The sequence below is a fragment of the Miniopterus schreibersii genome, assembly GCF_964146895.1.
Source record: "Miniopterus schreibersii genome assembly, chromosome: 3".
Lineage (NCBI taxonomy): Eukaryota > Metazoa > Chordata > Mammalia > Chiroptera > Miniopteridae > Miniopterus > Miniopterus schreibersii.
Genome location: NC_138103.1, coordinates 70,987,654 through 71,011,758, shown reverse-complemented (window position 1 = coordinate 71,011,758; position 24,105 = coordinate 70,987,654). Strand labels below are relative to the sequence as shown.

Below are 24,105 nucleotides of genomic sequence, written 5' to 3'. Positions count from 1 at the left end.
AACTAGACACCTCTTAGTTGGGTGAGTCCTCTCCCTGCCACCCATACAAAGCCCCGATCTGCCCCAGTGACTCACAGGGCTGCCACCTTGCACTGCCAAGTCCCATGGGGATTACTGGGCAAAGCCTATCTACTCAGAGCCCTGTACCCGGGCAGGAAGGAGTGTGGTGATTTTGAGGAACTGAGAGAAGGCCAGCGTGGCTGGAGAACAGAAGATGGGGATGTAATTCTTTCAAGCCCTGACGCTTAACCCACAGCTGGAGGTTTATGGGGATGAAGTGACAGACCAGACCTGCTGGGGTCAGAGATCTCTCCTCCAGACCTTTCCCTATCCTGAGCCTTTTTACAGCCAACTCCCTCCATCCTACAACCCACCGTCAATCACATGCCTCTTAAAGTTCTGGACTGTCCATTCCAACCAAGGCTTGGGTTCCCTTTAAAGTTTTTGTTTCTTCTGTAACAAGAATCTTGGTTCTAAATTTTAATTTGCACAACCAATAGTGCTGCCCTTGGTAAATATTACCCTTGTCCTTACCATATATTAGGAGGGTAGCCTCTCCCAGACATAGGCTGGGGACTGGAGACGCGCTGGTGAGCAAAGCAAGCAGGGTCCCTCCCTGCCCACACAGAGTTCGCAGCCTAGTGGGGAAGACACACATATTTAACGAATTACATGTAAATGTAAAGCTATCCTGTGATAAGGAAAGGTGCAGAGTTGGGTGACCCAGAGTGGACATTTGACCTACTCGGGGAGGTTGAGGAAGTTTTCCCTAAGGATATGGTACAAAGTGCAGATCTGCAGACAAAGGAGTGTGTCACAGGAAGAACCTACTCAGAGCCCTGTTCCCCACAGGAAGGAGCATGGTGATTTTGAGGAACTGAGAGAAGGCCAGCGTGGCTGGAGAACAGAAGATGGGGATCTGGTCTATGCTGAAGGAGGAGGCTGGAGCAGGAGCAAGACTGCGTGCAGCCCACGCCTGTCTATCCACAGCAGTTCTTTCTGTTCGGCCTGCTCATCAGAATCACCTGAGGAGCATTTGAAGAATACTGATAAGAGGATCTCATGCCAGAACAATTAAATCCACATTTCTGGAAATGAGACCCAGGCCTGTTTTTTTGTTTTGTTTGTTTTGTTTTGTTTTGTTTTGTTGTTTTTCAAGTTTCCAGGTGATTTTATTGTGAAACCAGGGGTGAGAATCATTGCCCTACACCAATAGGAAACCATAAGTGTTTAAAAGAGAATATGTATATTGGGTGTGTTTAGGGGGAAATGGATGTCATTGAGATTTGCATTTCAAAAAGCATCCCTTGGAATTAGGAATTAAGAGGCTTCAGAAAGACCAATTAATTGGCTACTGAGTGATGGCAGGATGGGTGGAGTAGCAGCCATGGAGATGAAAAGAAGGATGACCGTGAGAGATTTCTAGTTGGTTAAGCCCCTGGCCCTGGAGGGGTGATGAAATGATGGGCTCGCTGTGGGAGAGAGGGAGATTACGAGGGTTATGCTTACACGAGGGGCTGCATAATGTGCTGTTTGTCAGATAAAGACAAAGATTAGACCCAGACATGGTTAGAGTGCAGGTGAGGCTTTAATTCTGACATGTGGAGTGTGCTTTCATTCGTCATGTGCTTTACTTCTCTTTTCTCTGGAACATCTATATGGCCTTCACCAAACTTTGCTGTTTATTATTCATGAAAACAAACAACAAAAACAATAACCACAAACTATTGAGCACTTGCTAAATTCAAGACATTGGCCTAATTAATCTCTCTTTGATTGCAACTTGTAGAAGGTTACTGATGAGTAAAAAAACTTTCCTAGTACATGCACATGTTTTCCTAGGAAAATTGTTTCTACTTCATCGTTTCCATAACATTTTTTATGTTGCGTATTTCTTAAGCTGTTTAGTGCCAAGGGACAGACACCCCACTCCAAAAGTGTAAACAAAAGAACATTTTGTTGTAAAGATACAAAAGTATCTCATGGAGTACAGAGATGAACCTGCGGTTAGGTTTCAGGAAAAACTAAACTCATGAACTCATGACTTCATGGTATCTCTCCTCAGGGCTTCCTCTCTACACATCTGCTGTGTTCTTTTCTCTCTCTCCTCACAAACCAGTTTCCAACACTTTTCTTGTAAAGATAAAAGAAAACGTGGCAATTCACACTTCTGAGGTTTAAGTCTTATAGCTCCAGCATCAGGGAGACTGTTCTGCCTCAGTATAAAATCCAAACCCTGAGGGAGGAGCTCATTGGCTCACCTGAGCCCGGTGCCCTTCCCTGGTCCAATCAGCTGTGGCCAGGAAGTAAGGCCTGAGGAGCTGGTTATGATCTTTCCGAATTGGTACTCGTACCCCACTGAACTAACTGTGGCTGAAATGCACTCTTCTGTGATGGCCCCCCGGGATTGCCTTGGGACTGGGGCTGCAAGTCCTGGAAAAGCAAAGACTGGCCAAATTGTGCAAGTTTGCCCTAACATCCCAATTGAGTAAATCACCATAAGATCTAACTGAAAACAATTCCAAGAAGGCTGAGGATTTTACAAAATATTTTATTTCTCGGGACTGGTGTTATTATGGCATCTGAAGTTTTCAAAATTTCTACATAGTGATGGATGCAAATAGACTGCACTTGTATCTGATTTGGACTATGAAGTTTTGAATGGATTGACAGAGCCCTGAGCTAGTTCTGAAATGTTAATGATTCTAAATATCATTCGCATTTATGTGGATGGCAAATTTTATAACAGAGTCTAGCTCTTTTAGTTCTCATTAGTATTTGATTAACACTAAGACTCCCCCAAACCTTAAAAGTAGCAGGAGTTGAGATTTCGGTTGCATTTGGGAAAATATGTACTTTGTTCCCTTGGAAATAAAGGACAGCATGTTAGATGACAGCCATGAAGAAGTTGGTTTCACAGTGTACTCTTTTGAAACTCTAAGATAAAGTGAGGGCTTTGCAAATTACTGGTGATCATAAATAAAGGTCTCTTACGAGCTTTCTTATGGAAATCCTAAGAAATAATCAGGTCAGTATTTCTGCTCTGACTTCCCAGGGTGTGGCCCTCTTTGCAGACTCTGTATCTCCTGTGTTCATGACCTTTGGAATTTCCCTCAAGGGATAGACAATCCAGTTAGGATTAAACAAATACGTGGTTAATAATGTTTATAATATAATCTATTCTTGAGTGTCTAGTAGACAACCTACAGTAATTTAAAGAGAAGTGAGGGCCTGGGAGTCCAAGCACGCTTGAGCAGCCCAGCCAGGACTGGCCCTGGACGAAGCCGTGAAGTAGGTGCAGTCTGTCTTGGGGGCCTTGAACCCTTGTCAGCACAGATCATGTTTTCTCCCTTTGGGCCTCTCTGTACTTACCTTTACCTCTCTTTTCCATCTGCTGGATGGTACCTATAATTTGTTCCAGCCTTGCTCTCAGCTCATTCAACTAATCCTTGTTAAGGTGCTAATTGAAAATTGAGGTGTTATTTCAAGCAGAACTACAGGTTTGGGCATTTGGATTCCAGAACTGGCTCTGCTGTTATCACTCAGTATAATTTAGGGATGATTTTTCTTGTCCCCAGACCTCATTTCCTCATCTTTAAAATTATTGGGAAGGAATTAGATAGATGTTACACTGTCTTCCAGATATTAAATCATTTGTCTATGTAACAACACCCTTCAGGGTTAGTATTTTTTAAAGGTGTGAGATAGACAGTCCCCATCCTTCCCCAGTATAATTTAGACCAAGGCTCAGCAACTTCTTAAGAAAAGCCAGATAGTATTTTAGGCTTTGAGGGCCATACAGTTCCTGCCACAACTACTACCTCTGCCAGGGTAGCATGAAAACAGCCACAGACAAGTTATTTACAAACATGGGGGCGGGGCAGAGTGGGCCTGCCGGGCATAGGTTGCAGAACCCTGGTTTAGAGTATGCTGTGTGGAACCAAGCTGCTTGTGTTCAAAGCTGAGCTCTGCCAGCTATCTAACCTCTTTGTGCCGCAGCTTTCTTATCTGTAAAATGGTAGATGTCGCACTCTGCCCACCTCATAGGATGGCTGTGGGGACTAAGTGAATCCATGTGTGTAAAGCACTCGGACCAGGAGTTAATAAGTGCTGTTACCTACTGCTATTATTCCCCCTCTTTTCAACTTCCTTTTGTGTTTCTGCACCTGTTTTTCTGTTGATGAGTTTGGCCCAACCTCTTCTGCAGGGAGGGGAGTAAGTACTAGTGAAAGAGCCTGCCAGTGAGGAAATACCTCCCCCTATAAGGTGAGCTTTCTACTTGGGAGCAGGCTTCGATACATTCAAAGCTTCATTCTAGAGCAAAAGCACATTCACTGGGACTGCCTGAAATCAATGGCCATAGCGATCATCTGTGTGGCATCACTTTGAATCTAAAGACAAATGGTCATGCGGCCTTCTGCAAGGTAGCTTGTTGGTAAGCCAAGAAGTTTCTGAACCCCTTTCCCAGAAAGAGTGAATGAAGAAAAGCTTAGCAAAGCCCCCTCTCACTAGGAAGAACACTAGGCTTTTAGTATTACACAGAGATTGGGGAGGGAAGGTTCCCTGAATGAGAATATTAGGATACAGTTTTTGTGGGTTCCAACATGGACTGTGGAGAGAAGGTGGCGGTAGCGGATCTGGGGGGAGGGGTGCCAGCTTTCATGGTCAGGTAAATGGCTTGGGAACAGATATGGATTCTTTTCTCCTCATTTCGATGACAAAAAAAATTAGCAGAAATTGCCAACTCCTTTGCCATGGAATTGTATGGTATTCCATGGAATTCCATGGAATTTCATAGTATTTCAGGTTTAAAGTAGTTTTGCCGTAGATTGCATCATCAGCCTGCACAGCATCTCCTGTTTTTCATGTGGCACAGTGCCTAAATTATGTACAAGATTATTAATCTTTTACAAGGGCATTGATGACAGACCTGTAATCATGTGTAAGAGTCATAAATCTTTTCTTCAATAAGTCAACGGTGCCTGTTATATTTGGCAAGTATTTACCAGGCACTAGCTAAGCAGGAATGATAGCAGTGAGGCCACAGGCTAGAACAGGGAGTCCTGTGCCTAAATTTAGGAAACTTAGGTTCTTGCTGTGATTCTGTCACTAATTAGTTGTGTGACTTGAGGCATCAACTAACTTTGTACATGGAGACAGGCACCACTGAGCAGTGAGATAGCATGTATTGCAGTCCCACAGTCAGAAGGCCCACGTGGAGATTTGGTTCTGTTGCTTACTATCTACTTGGGCCAGATCACACAGCATCCCTGAGTCTGTGACTTCATCTGTAAAATGATATCATGATACCTGCCCTTCCTACAACCCAGGGCTGGTCCATTAAATAAGACAATTCCTGTAAAAGCTCTGTCTACACATTACAATACAAAAGACATCATTAGCATGGCTCCCTTCTTAAAACAGAAAACATAAGATATGCTTTTCACACATTTTAGTGGTTATAGAAACTAATAACTTACCAAGCATCCTAAATTATCAGTAGTCTTTCCTTCAAAGTGCATTTTATTCAGAACTGGATAAAGGAAGTCCTTGTTAACATTGTGATACAGCCACCCAACAAGGATTTTGAGTGTTAAAATGAGAGATTCTAACCACTTTTAGAAAAATTGGTACTGTCACACCTTTTCTACAGTGTTTTCCGTGCACACAGCTTGGCAAGACCCAGACAAGGCTGTGTGATAGGCGCTCGATTGAGGAGGCTGATGGTAATGTGTTCCTTTATTCTGCAGAGCTGGCTGAATACTCTGGGCTAGGCTCTGTCAGAGCACTGACAGTTCTGGATCCCCTCCAGTGGCAGGAACAAAGGCTGGTGTTTCTTTTGAAAAATTCTTTCTGAGCAGTGAGATTGTCCAACAGTGTTTCCTTGATAAAGGGCTCATTATCTATCGGTGTGACTTTGCCCTTAATTTTTATGCTGGCAGGGCCAACATGGGCATATTTAAGCAAATCCTTTTACCCAGACAGCTGTAACAGCACCCTAACAATTGTAACAGTGCTCAAAGCTTGGGGGAGGTTTATAATCAACTATGGCTAAATTTCCAATTAGTTGAATCATTAACAAATATAGTTTATTGGTTTGCTTTTCATTGTATTTACAGTTTTTGTCATGTTTCAAATGCAAGCTCCTTTTTAAATATAAAAAATGATAGAATGGTTCAGAATTGCTTCTTTAATTCAAATGACACATCCTTGTGGACTAAGATCTGTGGTTGCTTTTGTTGGAATAAAGTGGCTTCAGAACTTTGGGAAAGGTGACCCTCTGAGAAAGAAATCGATATAACAATCAACACATGATGAATCAGTCCAAGAGAGAATCTGTAAACAGTGATGGAAAATATCTTGTAGTAACCCATCTAAACAAGGTGAGTATGTTTTAGTTTCTGAGGCAGGATGGGAATATTAGCTTAGGAAGCTGAAAGCTGATTAAGTGTACTGTAAGCTTTGTAAAACATTTTTAATCAAAGTGAGGTAGCTTCATGGAGCCCACAGAAAGATGTCATAGGTTAAGAGTGATTCCATGTTTATCAGACATACCAGGGAGAAGTTCCTGAGATGCAGGATATAAACATTCTGCTCACTAGGGAGATGAACTCCTTTGCCTGGGACACTTCACTAAGGTTTTCCAAAACCAGAATGAAATACCCCTGAAGTCTCTTCACCAACATTTACCCTGAAGGTTTTCAGGGCTCATCCATGTTGGAGTATGTATCATAACTCCATTCCTTTTCAAGGCCAAGTAATATTCCATTGTGTGTATCTATCATATTTTGTTTATTCATCTGCAATGAAGACTCGGGTTGTTTCCCACTTCTGGTTATTGTGAGTAGTGCTGCTATGAACGTTGGTATGTAAGTATCTATTTAAGTGCCTTCCCACTGTGATTTTAATTTGCATTTGTGATTTTAATTTGCCTTGCCCTAATAACTAAAGATGTTGAGCGTCTATACGTGAGCTTATTTGCCATCTATATATCTTTGGTAAAGTGTTCAAATCTTTTGTATATTTTTAAAAAACTTGTATTGTTTGCTTTTTCTAATTATTGTGTTGTGAGAATGCCTAATGAATTCTAAATGCAAGTCCTTTGTTAGATATATATTTTGCAAATATTTTCTGTGGCTTTTTATTTCCATAACTGTTTTTTGAGGAACAAAACTTTTCAATTTTGATGAAGTCCAATTTATTAATTTTTTTTTTATAGTTCATGCTTTTTGTGTGTAATATTTAAGAAATATAGGGTATCCCCAAAAATGTATACACACGCTTTGAATAATTATAAAGGCAGTGTTTATTAAAATACATTTCATTTTTAAAATTGAGCTGTCAGCTGTTAAAGTGTGTATACATTTTTTGGGGGACACCCTGTATATATTTTTAGGCCCTCTTAATTTTATGATGTACAACATCATAAAACCATAAACTAGTAGGCATCACAGTTATGTGGCCTATCCCAGGTTTCAAAGAATGTTGAATTAATTGCCAGCATTTAATAATTAAGAAATTGCTAATAAAAATCTGGATTTTTAAAAATATATATATTTTTATTGATTTCTGAGAGAGAGATGAGTCATTGATCAGTTGCCTCCTGCACGCCCCCTGCTGGGGATGGAGCCCACAACAGGGGCATGTGCCCTGACATGGGAATCGAACCTGGATCTCCTGGATCAAACGTCGATGCTCAACCTCTGAGCCACACTGGCCGGCCTAAAAACCTGGATTTTAAAACTTCTCTTTGAAAATTGAAAGGTCTGGCAAACTGGGCTCACATCCCTGTGTAACAACAATCAGCTAAACTCTAGTACCCAGCTGCTTCCTGTAACACGAGCCATTTGGGCTCCAGTCTCTCCCCAGCTGACTTTCCTGATGGCACCTTTCCTACCTGGTTCCTCCAAGGCAGTGGTTCTTTTAAACCTGGCTTCACATTGGAATTGCCTGAGGAACCTTAAAAGCTACTGATGCCTGTGTCCTACCCCCAGAGATTTTGATATAATCCATCTGGGGTACAGAGCAGACAATTCCAAATGTGTAGCCACAATTGAGGACCCCATCTAAGACAGAGCATCTCAAAGTTTAACTTGCATATCAATCACCTGGGATCTTGTTAAAATGCAGATTGTGATTCAGTAGGTCTAGGTTAGGGATTTTGCATGTATAACAAGCTTCTAGATGGTGCCAAAGCTGGTGGTCTGTGTTCCTCTCTTTGAGAAGTAAGGCTCTAAGGCATTCATATTCATTTTATTTTGTTTTTTGAACCCTAAACTACATACTTAGGTTTCAAGTCTAACGGAAGCATATTCTAGCACTCACATTATTGAGGTAGCTGGAGTGATAGTGGCAAATGAGAGTATCCTACTGGTCCTTTTGGAGAGGACACTTCTCAGCTTGCTCTGGCCACCGAAAACCTTTCAAGATGCATGGGCAAGGGAGGGAGGCTTGACTCCCTTAGGTCTGACTTCCAAAACACCTTCACCATCACCAGTTGTACGTGACAATCGGGCTTTGGTAAGATGTACAACCTCTGACATTTTGAGCTCCTTGGTGGTGGCACCACTTGTCCAGCTAACAGTTTGGTCTTGAATGAACTGTGGTGCTTGTGTGCTTGAGTGTTTTATTACAGTCATTTTCAGTCTGTGTTCCCAGATACCCTAGGCCTAGAGCAATGGTCCTCAAACCCTAGCATGCACCAGATCATTTGGAAGGCTTATTTAAACACATTGCTAGGCTCCACCCCCAATATTTCTGATTCAGTGAGGACAGAGAATTTGCGATTCCAACAAGTTCCCAGGAGATAATTATGTGGCTGGTCCAAAGACCTAGTGGCCCTCTTGGCCTCACCACGTGGCTTCTTATAACAGTTCCATTTGAGGAGTCCAGATAAGATTTTATTAAAGAAAAAGTTGTTTAAGTTTGACTACTGCGGTTTTGTTGCCTTTGTTTTATTATTTCATAGAAATCACTGGGAGTGAATAAATAAAAATGCTTAATATTAGTAATATGGGCACAGGTACCAATTTTATACAGATGATACGAAGACTAAAATTATTCAGTTTATGAAAAAAGAGGTCTGTTCTTCCATGGACACTCTTTGGACTTATGCTGTGTGTTCCAATATGATGGAATTTTTTTTAAGTACAATATATACTGGAAATAAATTACTGAAGACTTTTAAAAAGGAAGCTCAATTAAGGCTTTCATGCTATTTTTAAGTTTGAGGGGGACAGAACCCCAATTCTCAAGCAGTCCCTTTCCAGGAACTCATCATGTGCAAAAGGAGGAGATTGTTGGTAAGGTTTGTTCTGACCCAGGCATAAAGGAAATACTGTAAAGATCACAGCAGTTACATCTCAGCTTATTGCATTGGATCAAAGTAATTCTACCACAGGGTGAGGCACCTCGCTGTGTCTACAAAGCTCAAACAGCACATGAGGCCCTTCATTTTACATAGTCGGGAAGGATGAGCTGGGTGAACTTACTAAGTGCTTTTAGAGTGGTTCTTAGGTAGGTAGCTGTCTGCATCTGCATCTCCACTTGGAGACATACTGGAATAGAAATGCTAGTGCCCGATTCACCCAAAGGAGAGCTTTTCCGATTGAATGTGATTTAAAGAAAATGATTATATTTCCTGAGGACAGTCAATACATTTCAGAATGTTCTTTCCTCTACTTTCAACGCCCACTGGAATAAACCACCAAACTCACTGTTTGACAGAAGTCTAACTGCTTGATTTAAAAAATGCAATATTCTTGCAAGGAAATTGGGAAAGAGATGTAAAAAGGGCTTCGGGGCAGCAGGCTGGGCAGGTGCAGATCTCAAAACTGCAGAGGAGGAAGGAATCTGGGAAGAGCTTTCTAAAAAGCGACACTTACATCTTGTAATGGAAAGAGCGGAACACAAGGCGCTGGCATCCCATTTTACCCGTCAGTGGAAGGTCTGACCAGCATCAGGATTTTTGAAGAATCTGCCTTTGAAAGCTAACACATTCATGGGACCATAATTCAGGTGCGCTTCCTTCACCGACCTCAGGAAGGAACAACGAGAGGGCCATAGTCTGCCTGAGAGACCTACATTTGCGCCGTAATCTCAGGGCTGGAAGGGGTCAGCCAGCGTGCGCCCTCTTAAAACTCTCTTCCCTTTTCGCGGACCCGACAGGAGCGGGGCGACAGGAAGGGTCCGCCGGGTCGGAGCTCCGCCCCTCCGGCCTCTCGGCTCCGAGGCGGGCCCGGCTCCCGGTGGCGGTGCCAGGCTCTTGGATTTCGCGGCCAGCTGCGGACGCTCGTCCCCTCGGTTCACACTTTCACCCCTCCGTCACCGCCGGGCGCCACGCGGGGTGGCGTGGTTTTTCCGCCCACTCCCGAGGCTGTGCTGGCGAGGCCGGGAATTGCAGGGCCTCCGGGCTTTGGCGACTTCTAGAATCTGAGTCCTTCCCGCGCAGCCACTCGGCTGGGGCTGGGGGCACGAAAGAGGCCGGGGTTGGTTTGAGGACGCTCGGAGTAGACACGCAGCCTCTAAGTCTGAACTTGTCCTCGATCTCCCCCAGCCCAGCTGCCTCCGGTGCGGGAGACGCCCAGCAGCCGGCTCCGCCGCGGGCGGGCACAGCCTGGTCCCGGAGGGCGCGGACCCAGAGCGCTCCACAGCGGAGGCAGCGCGCGTCCCGGCCGGGCGGGCATCCCCGCGGCGGAGGCGGAAGGCGAGCGGGGCGGCTGGCGAGCGGGGCGACAGGAAGGGTCCGCCGGGTCGGAGCTCCGCCCCTCCGGCCTCTCGGCTCCGAGGCGGGCCCGGCGCCAGCGGAGAGGGGCGGAGACGCGGGCGCTGGTTGGTGGGGGCTCGGGGGCGGGACCCGCGGGGCTGGGCCGAAGGCGGGGCCGGCGCCGGCCGCTGGAGCTGCGGGCGCACGGAGAGGAGTCGCGAGCAGCTGGAGCGGAGTTGGAGGAAGCGGAGGTTGCGGCGAAGCTGGCGGGCGAGCGGCTTGGAGACGGCGAGCTCGGACTGGGAAGGCCGGTGCGTCGCCGCCGGAGCGGGGGCCGGGGCCGAGGCGCGTCGGAGCCGTGCGTGCTGGAGGCCGCCGCTGCAGCCCGGGCTCGGGAGAGGAAGGAAGCCGGCCAGCGGGGGAGGTAGGCGACGGCGGCGGGTCCGGGCGTGTGTGCTCGGGAGGGGGAGGCGGTGCGTGCGCGCGGCTGTCGCCGCTCTCTTCCTGTCACCAGCAGCGGCTTCTCCTTCAGCAGAGCCGAGCCTAGGGAAAGCTGTCGGCCGCCGGTCCTCCTCGCCGCCGGCATCTCCCGCCCGCGGGGGCCCCGCTCGCGGCCAGCGTCCTGGCTCCCGTTTCCCGGCCTCCGCCGAGCTGGTCCTGCACGCCGCCGGGCGCATCCGTCCCCGGAGTTGCAGGCGACCCCCGGCTTTCCCCCACCCCTCCGTCAGCGCACGCTTTGAGGGGTCCCCGCTGTTGCCTTGCTGCAGTTTTCCGGAACCCTGCCCCGGAGGGGAGCGCCGCGGCCGCTGCCTTTGCGTTTGCGGGAGGGAGCGCTGCCTTCCTCCGCGGCCTCCAGCAGCGACCCGGGTCGCCGCCGGGGCCCTTCCCGGCACCGGGGCGGCGGTGGTCCCCGGAGCTCGCCGCCCCCTCCCCCTCCCGAAGTTTGCCTCCCTCCTCTTCCGGGGTGGAGGAAGCGCGCCGCGGGGCAGCGGGCCCTGGGCCCCAGCGCGGCGCCGGGTGCCGGCCGCCGGCCGGGCCTGGCAGGTTGCTGGCGGCGCGGTGAATGGGGTCTCGGAGCAGCCCGGGAATCCAGCTTTTTGTGTCGCGGGGCGAGACCGGAGGGGCTGGCCCAGCGGTCCGGAGCCGGCTAGGGAGCCGGGGAGCCTGCAGCCCCAGCTGAGCGTCCCGGGGAATGTCTGGAAACCACAGCTCCAGCCCTCACTTCCCCAGGGCAGAAACCGCCGGCACATCCCCAGACAAAGGCGACCGAAAAGCTCGGGCCAGCCACCCCAGCCCAGAAATGTACCTTGGTGACGAGGATTTGAGCACGAAATGTACGGGTGCGAGCCGAAGGCGGTGACTGCTGAGCGGGGCGTGAGCCGCGCGGCTCCGGGCGCCGGCGGTACCGGGAAGGGCTCTCGCTCGCGGACCCGGGGAGCTGCTGCGCTCTTGGCAGCGAGTAGAGTTGAGTCTCATTTGGGGGTTTTTAAGACTTCGGAAGCTGTAGGGCTTCTTTTCGTTATTTCTTTCCCTGCCCTTCTCCTCTTTGTCGGTGCGAAGTACGAGTGGAGAAAGCAGTTCCGGGTTTTGAATGCAGCGTGAGATTGTCATTTCAGTGTGATGAGGCCAAGTTTTAGATGTGAGGCGGCACATTCACAAGCTTATCGACCCAAGCTTAATGTGGAATTGTATTTTAACATTTCATTATCTTGTGTTGCGTTTTGGCAACTTTAAAGATGGTGTGTGGTGTTAGTTAGGAAAGGCTGGAGTAGGTAAGCAGGTTCCTGTCTGAGGCAGAACAATGTATCTTCAAGGTGTAAGTCACTGGGGATTTCGTGACTTCTGCACAGAAGGCCACAAACATCTTTTATGGTTGAGAAAGAAAATACAAAGCACCCCCATAGCTATACTTGTTTGGCAGCTTGCACTGTTCTTGAAATAAACAGTTTAAAAGCAGTAGATTATGGTTTTCTTAGGAACAAATGTTACTTAAACTTTTGGAGGCAAATGTTTTGATCACTACAAAGAAAATACTCTAACAGGGATTTTTTTTGGGGGGGTCCCTCTAAAGTTTGGGCAGGTGTGTTCGGTTCGGAATCGAGGTTTAAACTGGAACGGCCAGTGGAAGAGGCTTCCTGCCTTGCGGAGGTGTTGGTCATGTCACGGCTGCTGCCTCAGCTTTTACATGCCAGTTGCAGGTAGTAGTAGAGAGTCATACTTTTTCCGTAGAAATGGATAGATTTTTGTGATTGGAAGAAAGTTTTATGTATCCAGTACTGGCTTTCAGAGTGTTACGTGCATTTGCGCTCTTTAACTGTCATCTTGATATGGGGCCTGTTCTTGCCAGTTGCCTAACAGAACTCTGAAATGTATACGCTATTATCTGCTGCTTTATCTGCTTTTGTAAAACGATGATATCACTCTTTTTACACGTGATGCCAATAGCCAATGTGAAAAAGCATTTTACTTCCCGCTGATTAATTATATTGTCTTCCTTTAGCTATTTCTTGAAATTGAAATTTTTTAAGATACGGAAAGCCCTGCAGCTTAAAGTTTGTTTTGTGAAACAAGTGATGCAATAAGTTATAGGTAATACATATTTTGGTTATTGACAGTGGTGGTGGTAGTGTGCATTTATTTTCTGGGACTGTGTGGAAGAGTTTTGTATCTCAAATGCAAACCTACTCCACTTTACCCAAATTTTGTGGTGTTAAAAGTGTTGGCCAAACCTTTAATTAAATTTTTCCATGAATGCCATGTAACCTTTAGGTTAGTGTGTTGGGTGAAATTTTTTTCCTTAGGTAGTTTAGGAGAGTATTCTAAAAAGGCATACTCTGAAAGGCTGTTCATTAAAACAGGAACAGTTCTAGTTCAGCTTTTATTGTGCTTGCATTTTGTAATTTGCCAAATGTGTTTTAGTAACTAAAGAGATGGTACATGAACAGATTGAAAAAAACATTTCATGGTCAGAAAGCTGAGATAATGTTTGCATTTGGGGTTTTGCTTTTAATTCTCACATCTGAGGCATGCACAGTGCAGAGAAAATGGGAAGTGCCTTTTTCAGTATGTTACACATTTTAGACAGGCTCCCCACAGGTCTCTTTGGGAAGGCACAGGGATTTGCCACTGAAGGCAGGAGAATGGAGCACTTCGGGGAAGCCCTCAGAAGGTGAGAAAGTTACTTAATGGAAGGCGAGGATTACCAATTAGTTTTTACCTCAGAAGACATAATATAAATTATATGACTTGTTTAACCAAAAACTTAGGTTGTAATTAATTTTGAAAACATATTATTTATTGCATTTTTTCCTATCTCCTTCACCTGCACTTCTAATGTGATTACTTGCCAAAAGAGTGGTGATTAAAAGCCATTTCATGTATATTATGCCAAATGAGCTGAAAAATAGATGCTGTCCTCACCCATTAACTTGTCTGTTTGGCTTATGTTAGTTTTTTTTTAAAGGTAGAATGAATGTAGTGTAGATTTTGCTAAAAACAAAAGAATTCTACTATAAAGACATCTTTGGATATTTTATCTTCCCAGTGTTGTTTTTCTTAAAGTAAATCAAATACATACCCACAGGCACCTGTAGTCAAAATAGTTTTCAGGTTAACAAACACTCCTACCCCCACCTCCAGCCCCACCCCCAGATTATTTAAGTCAGAGGAGTTTGGCCAAAATGTAAGGAGAGACTCCACCAGTGGGTGGAGTACTTTAATAAATCGAGGTGCCTGGGCTGTTGGGCCCTGCCCCTTTCCCTCTTCACCAGACCTCGGTGGTCCAGACTCAGGGCTCAGCCCCAAGAGCTGGGGCTGTAACATTCAGACTAGGCTGCCTTCAGTCCCTGGAGGATTGCATTAGTGTCTTCATCTTTTTTCTCTCCGAGAGCAGCTAGGGAGCAGCAGCCAAGCCCTGTTGGAGAGGAGTATTGTCCCCTACTCTGCCTCCTACATGAGGTGCACTCTCACACACCCTTGCTGCTTCCTTAGTCTCCTTTGCCTTGACCTTTGCAGGGCCACCCTCTACCTCAGGTAGGGAGAAGACTAGATGGACAAAGTCTGCATGCAGTCTTTATGTCTGCCTGTTTACTTTGAAAAGGAGTTAGGGGGACAGCGGAGTTTTATTATGGCTAGCTTCAGGATTCATTTAGAACAGGTTGCAGCATTTAGAGGCAATGCAAAAGAAAATTCCTGGCAAATGTTCCTGTTTTACTTATATCTATCTATATATATGTGTGTGTGTGTGTGTGTGTGTGTATATACACACACACATATATTTCTGAGAGAGGAAAGGAGAGGGAGAGAGAGACAGAAACATCAATGATGAGAGAGTCGTCATTGATTAGCTGCCTCCTGCATGCCTCCCACTGGGGATCAAGCCTGCTACGGGGCATGTGCCCTGACAGGGAATCAAACCTGGATCTCCTGGATCATAGGTCGATGCTCAACCACTGAGCCAAGCCAGCTGGGTGCAAATGTTCCTGTTTGAAATATGAATTGTATAAATGGCAGTGTCATTCAATGCTATTACTAATAGTAGTAACAATAGTAGCAATACCATGGCTGTAATTTACTAGCTGTGTAACTTCAGGCAAATTAACTTCTCTGCTTGTTTTCTCATCTGTGAAATGGGGATAATAATTGTACCTAGGGTGGTTATATGGATTAAATGAGTTGACATATGCAAAACTCTTAACAGCTGAGCCTGGCCCATAGCAAGCACTGTGTCGGTGTTAATTATTAAGCTCTAATTGTCAAGCATGGAGTTCAGTGCTTTATATATGCCATTTAATTTAATCCTCATAGTAACCCTATGAGCTGTAGGTTTGCTTTTTTGTATCTGTCTCATAGATGCTAAAATTGTTCCATACAGAGGTTTAAGTAACTTGCCCAAGTTTAAAAACCTAGGCACTGATGGGGACAGCTGCTGAGTCTGAAGCTTAGTGCTTGTTAAGAATGTTACAAAATGGCATTGTATTTTAACTAGAGGAGGGACTTTAGATTGTCTACCTCGATCCTCTCATTCCATGGCGCCTCCTCAGGGCGTCTTTTCAGTGATGATGCAGAGAAGCGGGATGGTCAGCACTGTGGCCATTTCTCAGGCCCAGGAAGCCCCAGTGTGAGTGCCTCGTCATCCCTTCTCCTTGCCCCCAGGTGATGACCTCTGAGCCCCAGAGCTGCTCCAGCTGGGCCTGGGTCTCAGACCCTCCTCCACCCCTCCCTCCTGCAGCGCTCTGGCGCCAGGCCAGTGCTTTGCATTCTGGCAACTCCGCCTCCTTGTCCTTCCTTGTAATTTCACCTGGGCTTTTCCTGTGCCCCCACCCCCATCCACTAAGGGCTTGCTGGCGGGAGTCCTGACCTAGACACCCTGGTTCCCCAGGCAAACAGCCCCAAGCGTGGCAGCCAGCAGCACATTCTGATTGGTTTGAAAATGAATGGAGATATTTGATGGCTGTGACTTCAAGATTAATCAGATCCCATCTTTTTTATTTTGTTTTAGTTGAGATAAAATTCACATGCCATAAAATTTATCCTGAGTGCATCATTTTAAGTTGAACTTTATTATGGTTTACTAGGAAATTTTAATTTTTGTTCAGTTCAATTTTCATGATTTTCAGGACGTAAAGTGGAAAGATTTTTAAGTAATGATTTTTATTTTTTAAAAACTGAATTTAGGTGGGGGGCTTGCCCTAGACTCAGGGCTAGCACACAGAGGATGGAGAGATGGCATGTAAGGAGGTAAGGGCCCAGGAACTGCTCCGTGGCCTTTGCATCTGGATCACAAACCCATTTTGTGCTGGGACCCAGTGCCAAATTGCTAATTTTATCGCAGGATAGAATCATATGATCAGGATATAGTCTTGCTTTATTTAAAGTGATTTTAAAATACCCTTAATCCTGCCTCTTACCAAGTTTGCTAAATCCCTGTCCTTTGTAAAAGGGGAGCAAGTAAGTGGACAAAAAGGGCTTTTCAAAGAATTTTGTTTGGTTCTTTGCCAAAATGCCTGCAGGTTAGAGGGTTAAATTGAAATTTTACTTTCAAGCAATTGTACATTAAGAAGTCGTGTTGGCTCCTTGTCAGGCATCAGAAATAACATTTATTTTGAGGAAGAGAGTGACAATTGCTCAGTGTCTTAGTAGAGAGAGGAAATCTGCTTCCACTGATCGGTGCTGCGGGTAGTCTAACAGGACTGAAGGAGGGAGCAGAGTCGCTCCCAGTAAGGAGATCTTGAGTGGTCCCTGTGATGTTACATAAGAGGATGTTAATTCGTTATTTGTTCCGTAGGCTTCCTTTTACCTTTTGTTATAGCAGCACACCTTTGCATTAGCTTGGAGATTAGGTATCATAACACCCCCTTGGTTATTTGAAAACATTAACATATGGATGGCGGATATTAGCTACATATAAAAACCTTTACTTTGTGAATAATTATGTTAGTGCTGGGTGGAAATAATTCAATGGACAGGTAGCCAAAGAGACTGGAAGCAAAATCTTGTGGAGCTGGGCAACAGAACGCCTGGGGATCTGATTAGTTTGGGCTCCCTTGATCTCTGGAGGATTACACACACACTGCCAGTGCCTCAGGCTTCTGAGGCTTCTGCATTCCTGTGGAGAATTGGAGGGTGAGGGAAAAGAACTTGTCAGTCCTCTAGATGTGATAGCTCTCCTGACTATGGATTGATGCTTCACATATCTCCTTAGGGAGGAGCTGAGCTTTTAGAAATTGTGCACTGAGGAGCCTGGGATAGCCACGGGGGCATAGATGCTAAGAGGGATACAGGTGGCAGAAGGTTGAGCTCATAGAGCAGAAGTGGGCACAGTTCCAGAAATGATGTGCCCAGGATTCTTTTACTCACTCGTTTATGGACTTCTTTGGCAAGAATGCATTTTAGTGAAGTCTGTATGGAAGGAAATTTGCATGGTCCTAGATGCTGGGTCTTGGACTTGACAGAACTGCTGCTGAGTTAGAATGGCTCTTTTTTGTGCAGGTGTGTTCGTGAAAGAGCCACAAACACTATCAGTAAGGCTGCTGTCACAAAGGATGAAAAGCGGAGGTCAGAGTGTACAGGCAAGGAATCTGCATCGGTGACCCTGTGGACATACCTGGGCTGTCTTTAGGTATTGAATCAAGCTGAGTTTGGGCAGTAGGTTCTAGTGGTGTTAAAAGTGGCGGCTCTGGAGCCAGCCTGCCTGGATCTGAATCCTGGTTCCACCTCTCAGTTGCTTAGTGTTATTATGGCCAAGATACTAAATTTTCTGCACCTCAGTTTCCTCCCATGTAAAGTGAGAATTATTGATAGTACCTGCCTTGTGATTATTTTGCTGTTGATTGTGTTAATTGTATTGTATTGTATTGAATGTGTTAATACAGATATAGCTTCCAATAAATATTAGATGATGACTGAACAGCTCCCGTAAGTGTTAGGTTAGGGAGGAAGAGGAAGGCATTTGAATTGGTTAGAACCCACATAGCTTCCAGTATCAGGTGATGGCCACGCTGACTGTGACAACAGTGACAATCATTAAAATGGGCCTAGCGACTGCAAAGGTGAATAATTGGCCACAGTTGTTTCATGAGCAACAAATAAACTTGGAATGGGGGCGGGGATGGGCCTAGCGGTCAGGAGAAGTGTGCCTGCCTCTTCTTAGCCAAGGACGCTGTGTACCTCGCACTAGGACACCATCCGGTCCTCACTCGATGACTAGGCAGATCTCCGTCTTATCTTATAACATTGCTCTCCAACCACTTATTTGGCCCCGAATCGTGGCCTATCTTGAGTTGTTTTGGTTGATCTTCCTGGCCTTGGTGGAGGAGTCCCAGAAGATAGGAGTGGTGTGTTCTACTTCCATACTGGAGTCATAGAAGGCCTGGGGTTCTTTGTAGCAGGTGAGGGCCCAGAGTTCTGTACAGGGTTCACCTTACACAGGAAGTAAGCTTCTTGCACATGGTGAGGGAGCGGGAATTTGTGGACACCTACTGGTCTCTGGCACAGATAGCAGAGATCGCCACTCCAGACTTTGACCTCACTAAAGCCAGCAGGTTCCTCGGGGATATTTTTATGTTTGCACGAACTTAGCTTCAGGCCTACCTAAGCACGGCTTTCCGGTTGGTAATACCTTGACTAGACATGGAGCCTTCCTTACTGCAGTGTCCCCTGGTGAGGAACATGCGTAGCTGCATAGGTATGTGCTGAGCAGGGGCTTGGTTGCTGAGGGCTATGGAAGAAGAGATCACGCTCCCCATCCTGTTAAGAATTTCACCAAATTAGCCCACTGGGTTGTTGAAACAGGAAGCCACAGGCAGCAGCTGGAGGAAAGATGTGCCAGCCTACTGGTTGAGGATTTTTCCCTCCAAAAAGGACATACATTGCCTGGAAAAGCTAACAAAAATTTCAGAGCAGATTTGGAGGAATTAAATTGTTCTTAGGCATATTGCCTGGTTTCCAGGCATTTAGGGATATGTAAATTTTTTCATGTTCTTTAGAGTTCTGTGTCTCATTTGTACAGAGAACATTAGTACTAAAAGTGAGATTTGCTAGTTCTGCGTTTTTGTGTGAATTTATGCAGTGAATATTTAATTTGATTTGGGATCTAGCAAAAGGAGAGGCTGTCTTCAAACATAATATAGTTTATTTTCTTAATCCACTCTGCTGGTTGCTGTAATTTTTTCTCTGATAACTGAAATACAAAGTAGAATAATACTAACCAAAATTAATATTCTTGCTACCCAAAGATTTCCATTGTTTGTTTTTGCTTCTTTTAATATGTAACTCTCTTAAGAGTGTTGTTATATTACAGCTAAGAGTCTTTAGCCATGTAAGGTTGAACACTTTACACTTCTGAATGCCAACATAACAATTACCTGTGATCAGATGTGGCTTCTTAAGATGCCTACACTGAGTAATATTAAACTTATAGTGTTCTACACTGTAAAACTCGTACAGGCTCTCTTTGATTTAACCAAAAGTGTGTGGCTATTTTTATTGCTTTATTGTCCAGCCAGCTTAACGGAAACCCTTAGGTTGCTTTGACTTTTTATAATAAAGATAATGATGAGAAATGAGTGGAGTGCAAAGTGCACACATATGCACACTGTCCTATTGGCAGCCCAGCGCTAGCTTACTAACTCACTAGCTTAGAGAATCTTTGGCTCTCCAGTTCTTCTTCCTTCACTATGTTAAAAAAAGAAAAAGAAAAAACTTTCATTTCCCATTTCTCCCTCCACTAAGTGATCCTCGTAGAGGAGTCTCCGGCAACCGTCTCTACTTCCTCTCGCTTCCTTAACTCCTTAAGTTCTAGTTGCCATCCCCAGTAGTGCTAGTCTGGAGTCTGCTTTCTCAAAAGTCAGCGATGCTCCCTCTGCCTCCAGACGGATTGGGCTCCCTGTTCTGGCTCTTTCCAGAATATGATATTTGCTTAGTCACATCTGTACCTAAGGCCATGCCACACATTTCATCTGTCTTCAGATTCCTACAGTTAGAGTTGTCTCTCCCTCATTTGAACTCCACAGCGATTAGTCTCTGCTGTCTTCTGGCATTTTCCTAATGTTATTATATACCATTTCCTTGTGTACCAGTCTTATCTCTGAGACATTGCCACATGCCAGCACCCCTCCCACCCCTGCCTGGTGCTTTTGGAAGGCAGGGATGTCTCACTGATCTTTGTTGTGGATATTGTGCCCAGCAATAGCACGCGGCCTGTGTACATCTGCCAGACTGATTAAGCACTTGTTGAATGTAAGTAGAAATTCAAATTCATACAGATGGCAAAGTGTGATGTTCATTCTTAAGTCTTTTTTTTTTTTTCTTTGCTAGGTGAAGCTCGCTTGTGGAGTGCAACAATAAAATCAGACGGCAGATGGACAGTGTGGCGGGAGTGTCAGAAAGGATGGGGCCTCGCTGTGAGAGTCAGCCTGGAGTCAAAGTGTTCACGAGCTGCTGAAAAGGAAGCCGGTGGGAGAACTGGCCCACAGAGGAAGGGGAGCCCTGTCTTCAGCCACACCGTTGATGGAGGACAGATGGACAGCCAATGGCCAGTCACCTCTCCTCTTAAACCTTCGGAGAGTTGTCCTTTGTCCTCTGCTGGACACATATTGGGAATCCTAACACACTCTCTGAGTTCACGTTCCATAGAAACGTAAAATTAGCAGCATTGACTAGACGCGCCTATTGCATGGTCCCAGATCTGCAAGCATGAGTGCCGAGGGGTTCCAGTACCGAGCCCTCTATGACTATAAAAAGGAGCGAGAAGAAGACATTGACTTGCACTTGGGTGACATATTAACTGTGAATAAAGGGTCCTTAGTAGCTCTTGGATTCAGTGATGGACAGGAAGCCAGGCCTGAAGAAATTGGCTGGTTAAATGGCTATAATGAAACCACAGGGGAGAGAGGAGACTTTCCAGGAACTTATGTAGAATATATTGGAAGGAAAAAAATCTCACCTCCCACCCCAAAGCCCCGGCCGCCTCGACCCCTTCCTGTTGCACCAGGTTCTTCAAAAACTGAAGCGGAAAGTGAGCAACAAGGTCAGTATTGATGAGTGAATGCTTAATGACTCTCCCCCCACCCCCCCCTTTTTTTTTTTTTTTTTTAAGAGAAAGTGTTACATTTGGGTTGAGCCGAAATGCTCTGGGCAGAAGCCGTTTTGGCATCTTTACCTGAATTTATATATGGTGCATAAAAGCTTGGTCAATCACTGCACAACTAGAAATTTGTGTTTGTGGGGCAGAGGATCTAGTTATAAAATAGGGAGACAGTACCTGAGAACCTGTTTAGTGAGTGTCTTTAAACTACTTTTGTAGTTGTCATTAAATACTGCTTTTGTATTCCTGTCATTGGTATTATATATCAAAATGATCATTTTAGGAAAGTACAGGGTAAGTCTGATATAAGTATACTTAACATTAATATGATTTGTATGGAAAAATGCAGAGCAATAAAATGACCACAGAACTCGGGGGAGAAGAAACCATTGTTTTTATAACCCGGTGTCTACCTCTTGGTTTCCTCTCCAGGAACACCGTGCCTGCAGCTGAAACCCAATCCTGTCGTTAGTGTAGATGTGGAGGGAGTTCTCTTCCTTTGTGGGCAGTGTGTATGTAGCATTAGTGCCTATAGTGTGCTTGGCCTTCCTGAGAAAAAGAGATCAGTGAATACTTTTCCTAAATGGAAACCACCTTGATTCAAAAACCATTCATCGTTTATTGGAGATGGTCCACATTTGAGCTTTGCGCACAGCTGTTCATTTAAAGGTTTTTTTCTGTTCAGTTTCTCACAGAGACAAGCCCTGTACTCAGCTTTGCTGTTAGCATCAGCTTTGTCTATTCATTTCCTTGCTAGTAGATTTCAAGCAGTTTTTCCCTTGTGCCATCTTTTTCCCCTCCTAGATGGAGGTAGGTATAGAAAGGCAAGTTTAAAGTGGGTGGGCTTAGGCAGTGGTTACATGTTGCGGAGAACTGACAGTGTATTTCTGGAAGAGATTCTGATACTGTTACACTAATGTTGGCTCATTGTAGCAAAAATGAGTGTAAAGCAGCAGCACATAAGGGCAAATAGCTGCCTTTTGGTGTAGAGTAATAGTAGAATTGGGAATATCTTGTAAAAGTCTAAAAAGAATTTACTAAGGATGCCTGAAGGGATATGCTTTTCCCTCTTCTACCTGACCCAAACGAGATACTTGTTTCATGAACATTATACTATAATGTCCAAGTATGTTTTACAGTGCAGTTCAAAAGCAAAATTTAATTTTTTTCAGGTGAATCAAAATCTTGACCCACACAAATTTTGTCAACCATTGTGTGTCTTGTATAGTTTCACTTAGCAGATCAAAGGTATATACAAGTTGGTTTTTCCCACCAAATTACACATTTTTAATTTGAATTTTTGTTTTGTAAATTGCAAACACATCCTCATAGGTAGGCTAATTCAAGAGGAAAAATGATATAATTGATCCCAGAATACAAAAGATTACAGGACCATAAAAATATCTGAATTGGATTAGAGAAGGTTACTTAAAAGGTGGAAAGGGATATTTTGTCAATATTAGTAACAAAAAGATTTTGTAAAAGTAATTTCTAAACAAAATTGCATTTGATAATTTCTGTCAGGTGTAATTTTATTTGGATGATAATTGCTGTCAGGTGTAATTTTATTTGGATGTAGTGTACAAAAAAAGCAAGTCTTTTAAGAAAAGTGATTTTCTCTTTTTAGGTCCTAAACTCTTTTATAATGCTTTCTTTCTCATGTAATGTGGTGACAATTGAAAATTTTAACAGTTTTTTAATCTTTTAAAAATCAGAAATATAGAGTAAAATGAAAATTTTTAACAGAATTTAAGAAAGAGACCCATGATAATGTGCATTAAAGTATTAGAAAGAACGGGCCTGAATATAGACAAGAAATTAGGAATAATTTCTAGAGAGAGGTGGAAAAGGCAGTGTTTGGGGGGTTGGGCAGGGAATGTAGTATTAGACAATAGATTTTCTGGAAACGTTCATCTTGTATTCTCATTTAAATACGATTCCTGCCCTGGCCAGATAGCTCAGTCCTTTAGGGCTTTGTGCTGATGCCAAGGTTGCAGGTTTGATTCCTGATCAGGGCATGTACAAGAAGCAACCAGTGAATGCATCAGTAAGTGGAACAACAAATCCTTCTGTCCCTCCCTCTCTCTCTTTCTAAAATCAATGAATTTTTTTAGTAAGTGAATAAATAAATACGATTTCTATGAAATGAGAATTCGGTAGCTCCTACTAGTTGCATATCTAGTTGATGTGGAAAGTAGTTGTAAGGACAAATTTAGGTGTTGAAACCTATGGGACTCTGATAAATAAGTGTGTATTTATTTGAAAAGCTTTTGCAGTGACCAAGTGTGCAGGCGAGAAAGGGTCCCTCTTTTCTCTTCGCCTGTAGTTGGATTCTTTAGCTCCTTTTCACCTTTTTCCCCCCACGTGACTTAGCCTGTTTTTCATGTTTGCCTGTGTTTTATTAGAAGGTGACCCCTGAGGCCTAAGGACTACATGCAGGCCCCCTTGTTGAGACAGTGTCCTGTGGGCAGTTTGCATTCTTCCACAACAGGCACAGGGCAGTAGGGTGCTCGGACCTGCCTGCCTGCTTGCTTATCCCGCGCCCCTCCTACTCTGGGCCTGCCACCTTCTCTGTTCTTAAAAGAAAGTTGTCATTAGACTCTGGCCAAAAGTAGATTTTGTGTGAAGGATTCCTCGTATAATAGAACCTGCTTTTCCACTTTCCTTGTGTGTTCCTGGAAATAAAGCTGTAATGTGTAAGTTTTAGGGAGAAGAAGTAAAAAAAAGGCCCATTTAACAATCTGATATACAACCTTTCTTGGGAAAATGTATGTTCTGCCCATACATTTTGTGTAGTTTTCTTACAAAGCCCTGC

At 44.6% G+C, this 24,105-nt stretch overlaps 1 protein-coding gene across 1 annotated transcript in view; it reads left to right on the top strand.

The window, feature by feature from the left end:
- Positions 1-10,882: 10,882 nt before the first annotated feature.
- The window catches only part of PIK3R1 (phosphoinositide-3-kinase regulatory subunit 1), a 79,141-nt gene continuing 65,918 nt past the window's right edge, over positions 10,883-24,105 (top strand). Inside the window, exons 1-2 of the mRNA XM_081133683.1 lie at positions 10,883-11,129; positions 20,522-21,233. Of these exons, the coding sequence (XP_080989809.1) occupies positions 20,900-21,233 (334 nt within the window). The 5' untranslated portion in view covers positions 10,883-11,129; positions 20,522-20,899. The remainder of the gene's footprint in view (positions 11,130-20,521; positions 21,234-24,105) is intronic.